The sequence below is a fragment of the Abrus precatorius genome, unplaced genomic scaffold (assembly GCF_003935025.1).
Source record: "Abrus precatorius isolate BTA unplaced genomic scaffold, Abrus_2018 Scaffold11, whole genome shotgun sequence".
Taxonomy (NCBI): Eukaryota; Viridiplantae; Streptophyta; class Magnoliopsida; order Fabales; family Fabaceae; genus Abrus; species Abrus precatorius.
Window position 1 is genome coordinate 11,078,462 of NW_020874303.1, and position 5,920 is coordinate 11,084,381.

A 5,920-nucleotide genomic window follows, 5' to 3' on the forward strand; every position below is an offset into this window, starting at 1 on the left:
CACAAAAACTGTATGAAATAACCAAATATTACTATTATAAACAGAAATCAAATTGTTTTGTAGACATAAATCTAACATATTTAACTATATAATCTAATACTAATACTCCCAACATTCATAAATGGAGTGTTCGTTAGTTATTGCAGTTGTCTCCATCTGAGAACAAGTGGAAATACAATTAATTCTCCAGGAATTGAAGCCAACCACGAGAGTCAATGTCATGCTCATACTTGCAACAATATTATGCACCTATAAATTTCTCTTGCATCATGTCATAAACCATGATCTAAGTCTCTATAAAGAAAGGAAAGACACGTCGAACCCCAACTATAATTTCCAATTTCATTCACATATGCCAATAACAACAATAATTTTGCATGTACCACTTAATTGTTTTTATTCGGCATTAGAATATATCTCAACAAAGAAAATGTTATCTTTATACATATTGGGCTCTTCTAATGTCAGAATTTACATAAAACCAACTAAGGTGTTGTGTTAGCTACTTTAATATAATTTCTAATCCTTCAATATCATTTGTTGTCAATCACCTGACTAATAACTCATCACACATATTTTAAACCACTGTAAAATAGGGATTAGTAGAATCAATTACTAGTAGACCATTAATTAGAAGTTTAAGCAATATAGAAACATCTTCAAATATAATTGTCCATTCTTCACAGAGTAAATTAAATGTGTATGTCTCAAGCCTCTATCGTTCCACAAGTGCATTAATAAAAAGACCGTTTATTTGCATTTGACAAATTTTAGAAACTCGATCAAAGCTAATATTGCGTAATATGTCATTTATTTCTTCCATAGTTGATATTATAGATAAGTGATGAAAGCATAATTGTCTCATTTTCTATTATAAAAAATTAATATTAATCATGACAAAAATTTATTTCACAAAAATATTTATCAATTCCATAAATAATAATACAAATATTACATAAATTATTACATTAACACAAATATATTATAATTTATTCTATTTATTAACCAATTATACCAAAATAAATACATTTATGTTAATTTTTTAAGTTGTAAAATTTTAAGAATATGTTAATAAATGTAAAAAAAGACTAATTAAAAAATTTAACAAATTTAATTAATTAAAAAAATTATAATAATAAAAATCTCTACTCATATTAAATAACATGTTCTTTTTTTTTTCAATTTCTTAACTATATTAAACTTTTTCAATTAATGTTAAACAAGACATTATAAATATTTGGATAAATGTGGATTTTTTGCAAATTACTCAAGAATATGAATAAATGTAATTTATTTTTTTATTAAAATTAAATTATAAATAATATTTACAAATTAACAAAAATATTATAATACTTACATTTAAATTACGAATATTTTTGCTTTCTCAAATCCTTAACAATTTTTTAATCTAATTTAAAATTAATATTTTTTTCACTCAATATTTTTTTTAGATTATTTTTTCTAATTTTTTTCACCCTTATTCTACCTCTAAACTCTCTCATAGCCATTCTTCTTCTATCTTAAACCCTTCTTTTTTTGCTTCAAACTTCTCTCCTTTCACATGCATGACTTCTCATTGTACTTGAAGTCCCTATTTATAGCATGAAAGGTTGTTAATATCAATTTTTACCTTCAATAATGTATCTTGTATGCCTTTAATAGTGAAAATGATAGAGATTCTTAACCCAAAAATTGTCAATGGCAATTGATGATTTTTCAAAGCACCCAAAGATTCCTGAATAGAATGTTGTGCTACAATGAAAATTCAGATTCCTTTCCTAGTCAAAGGTCGCCAATGACGACTTTTAAGAATCTCCAGTATCTATCAATGAAGTTCAACTTGCTACAACAGGTAGTTGCAAACTTCTTGACCCACAAATTATCAATGACAATTGATGATTTTTCAGTACACCCAAAGGTTCTTAAAAACTATGTTGTACTACAATGAAAATTCATATTCCTTTCCTAATAAAAGATCACCAATGGCAACTTTTAAAAATTTTCAATACCTATCAATAAAGTTTAACTTGATACAGAAGATAGTTGCGGACTCAAATGTTGCTAGTGACAATTTTTTAGACGTTTATCACTTTGTCTAACTTTGTGTCCTGTTAATAGAATCTTTAAAAATTTGGCTTTTGTTCATGTTCATTAAAAAATTGTCAATGACATTTTTTTTACTTTATATTCAAGTAATTTTACAAAAGAAAAAAATATTTTTATAATTTTCATTTTTTATATTTAAATTATTTTATCCCATATGCTCAGCAAAGTTTATAAAGAGAAAAAAATTAACAATAATTTTAACAAAATAAAAAATAACTATTTAAAAAATTAAAAGACCAAACCAAAAAAAAAATTAAAAATTAAAAAAATTAATTTACTAAGTTTTCTCTAAAAAACTAAAATTGCATGCTATCTAAATTAGATAAACCAAAGATATAATCAATTATATCATTATATCTTCATCGTCAAATCATTAACATCATTAATTAATTATGACCACTTATAAAGAAAACAGAGACCACTGAAGATGAATTAATGAATAAGATCTCCAACGGTCAAAAGAACAAGCGAAGAGCAATCCAACGTCAGTTCCTAACGTTCACTCCTCTATTCCCTCTGACCCATAACGGTCACTTTTGCACCTTTCACTATCACGCTCACCCACTCTAACTCCACGCTTTCTTTTTCTCTTTCTTTTCTGGCTTTGAACTCATTCCTCTCTCTCTCGTGTGAGTGAGTGTGTGATCAATGGAACCCGCGAAAATCGATTGGAAGAGACTAGAATGGAACTTTGTGGAAGACGAACTCTACGAGCACATCAACGCACCCAAGTGGGTTGACTTTTCCTCCCTTGATCACTCCCTCCATGATCATGATGATGAAGCTTGGTTCTGCAAACAAGGTAAGTGGCAACCTTCTTGTTACTTTCTTTCTTTGTTTCACGATAATTCTCAACTTGGCTTGCAAAATTGGCTTCTTTTTCTCAATGGGTCATTGCTAATTTTGATGTTTGTTGTTGTTGTAGATTGCAAACATCCCAAAACAGCAGAGGATTTTCTCAGATCAATAACTCCTTCTAAGGTTTTTTTCCTTTCTCCTCTTCTGCCCATTTTTGTAAGGGTGAGAATCATGAGATTCTCGATCTTGGGTGTCTCCCAATTAGATAAAAACTCAACTTGAGCTGGTTTTCTTGTTAGATTTATGTTTTTCTTAATCTGTAGTTCTAATTATGGTCTCGTTAACTCCTTTGTTCTTTTTAATCGATCTAATTATTGTCTTTATTAATAATATATTGTTATCTCTTTCTTATAAAAGATCTTGTGCTGAGGTTCTTTAATCTTTTGTAGAAGACTAAAAGCCCAGCTTACGTTTCAGAAAATCTTCCAGTTGGTGACCAAAATAGAAGGTAATTATAGCACCATTTCTTTTACCATGCAATTTGGGATTCTGCTAAAGGGTTGAAATTGACCAATTTGTATACACGTTGATTGAATATTGGTACAGAGATGTGAGAATCAAGAGAAGGGTGCCCGCCCTATCATCAGCTTCACCCCAAGGTGATAAATTCAGATTCAACCAAGACAGTGAAAACCAAAACCCGAATCTCTTTACTCCTACAATTAACCCCTTGAAGCCCATGAAGGCAACAATTAAGTCAAGTGAGGAAAAGAAGAAGCTTGCTGATGACACATTCCAGGACCACAAAGTGGTTCCTTCATTGAGATCAACTCTCTCCGCGAAGAATCTGTTTGCGGGGAGGCCTATTCTGAATCAAATCACGGAATTCTGCAATGAGTTGAAGAAATTGGCAATAAGAGCCAGGGAGAGAGAAAATTCTGAAAATTTGAGTCCTGCAGTGAGTGAAGAGGTTGTTGAGAGGACCCCATGTTCTGTTCAAGCCTCGGCAGAGTCAGAGATAAAAGAGAAAGAAAGGAAGCCTTTGCTTGAGGTGAGTAAGGCAGAAAGATTGGAGGAGGGTTCATGTGTTAAAGGGAAGCAACAGAGAAAAATGTAAGCATATTCTCCCTTGGAAACTATGTCACTTAACAATCCAAGTTCTTTCTAATAACAAGCATATTCTTTCCTTCTAAAATGATTAGCATACTTTAGAACTGTGATAAACAATGCCAATTGATATCGCAGCGTTATACCTAGTAATGCTTAATCTACATTGCCAAGAAGTGTAATGATTAAGAGCCACGACATAGACTGGACATATGGTTCATTAGTAGCATAATTATTATGGGTAGTTGTATCATTCGTATAAGAAATTGGAATTATTGAACAATCTTACATTATTTGCTGTTCAGTTACATGTAATGTTTTCTAATATGAATAACAAAAACTGCAATTTACCACCTCATTCTATCATTTCCTGAGTTGCTCAATTGTGTATTACTATATTCTGCAGAAGACCTGAAGAGGCAGAGAACATGCCTATAACTCTTGACATGGAGAATGTTAAACACAGAAGGGAGGAGAGCTTACAACAAATTCGAACGAATCCTCCCTCTCCCCAGTGCTTTTCTGCTACACGTGGACTCAATAAAACTACCCCTTCAAAGCCTTCCAAATCCCGGCTAATGGTATGTTCAATATGCATACTTAAATATAAATATGCTTGCATCGGTATTCTAGGTGTATCTGCTGCTATTTAATTACTAGTGATAATTTTTATATTTTATAAATTTTTTTTAATATTTCCTTAATTTTAAGACACTTTTTTTATAGTTGTTATTTAACTAAGATTTGATCAAGGTTATCATAAATGTTCAAGATGCATACATAAATATAAATAGATTGTAGTTCATACTTATTGTCACACCTATATCTTAATATAAATAGATAGCTCCAAATGAAGAGAGCAAGATCTAGCATGTAAATGATACATGAAAAGGTCATGAAAATGTACCAATTCAGGCACAGTGTTTTCCATGTTTAAATGACATTGATGATTTCTTTATTTCCCTACAAATCATTACATTCTGTTCAGTTAAGTGACACAGGACTACATTTTCAGGCTTTTGAGAAAAGTAAAATTTTGAATGTTACCGGAATCTGATATAACTTGATTTCACTGAAGTGCTTCGCCTTTCTTTTTAATTTGTGCAGGAGAGAGGAATACTTGAAGAAATTGAACCAAACAAGGAAATTGTGAAGGAGTCTCCTGCAGAGAAAAGCAGAAGCATTACAATAGTTGATGGAAGAGAAACAAAAGCCTTGGACATGCTTTGGTTCCTGAAACCTTGTACTCTGTCAGGTTGATTTATTGAACCTGGGGAGAGATTCTTTCATTTGTTCTCAATATTAGTCATAAAACCAACAACGTTTTATTTAGATCTAAATGGTCATTCTTTATTTATTGATTTGTCATACGTTCTCCCATATTCTTGTTTTGTATCATTGATATAGGATTCTGAAGCGGACGATTCAACACACCTGTACTGAAACAAAAATTATTTAATAAACTTTTATTTTTTTTCTTTTATATGACTTACATGAGGAATTTTCATCTTTTTCTGTAAATTATTTAATAAAGATGTATTCACCAATGTAGTCGCGAGCCTTGGTTAAGAATTACGAGTTACTTGAGACCAACAAAAAATAAAATAAAATAAATTACGAGTTACCTTCTAGCTTAACATATTTGTTACTAAGGGTGATGTTTTAAGAGCTTTTATTTGACTTAATATAGTTGTACTTTCTAGTTTTAAAATTTTAAAAACCATTTTTTTTCTTTTTAAAAGTACAAAATAAAATAAAATTTATTTGTTAATATAAAATTTATTTTTATTTTATTTTAAAAATAATTTTTTACAAAATTTAAAAATTAAAAACAAAAACAAAAAAAAAGCCTTTAGTTATTACATTATTGATTCCCTTTTTAAAATTCTTAGTTGCTGCATAATTTGAG

The 5,920-nt window shown here is 29.9% G+C and overlaps 1 protein-coding gene across 1 annotated transcript; it reads left to right on the top strand.

The window, feature by feature from the left end:
* Nucleotides 1–2,754: 2,754 nt before the first annotated feature.
* Nucleotides 2,755–5,271, top strand: LOC113856543. Its single transcript, XM_027488398.1, has 6 exons — nt 2,755–2,908; nt 3,032–3,087; nt 3,357–3,411; nt 3,504–4,017; nt 4,418–4,592; nt 5,119–5,271. The coding sequence occupies exons 1-6, from the start codon at nt 2,755–2,757 to the stop codon at nt 5,269–5,271; spliced, it is 1,107 nt and encodes a 368-aa protein (XP_027344199.1).
* Nucleotides 5,272–5,920: the final 649 nt, after the last annotated feature.

Coding starts and splice junctions, on each gene's coding strand:
- LOC113856543 (XM_027488398.1), top strand. CDS start 2,755: ATGGAACCCGCGAAAATCGATTGGAAGAGACTAGAATGGAACTTTGTG. Junction 2,909..3,031: donor AGCTTGGTTCTGCAAACAAG/GTAAGTGGCAAC, acceptor TTGTTGTTGTAG/ATTGCAAACATCCCAAAACA. Junction 4,018..4,417: donor GGGAAGCAACAGAGAAAAAT/GTAAGCATATTC, acceptor TATATTCTGCAG/AAGACCTGAAGAGGCAGAGA.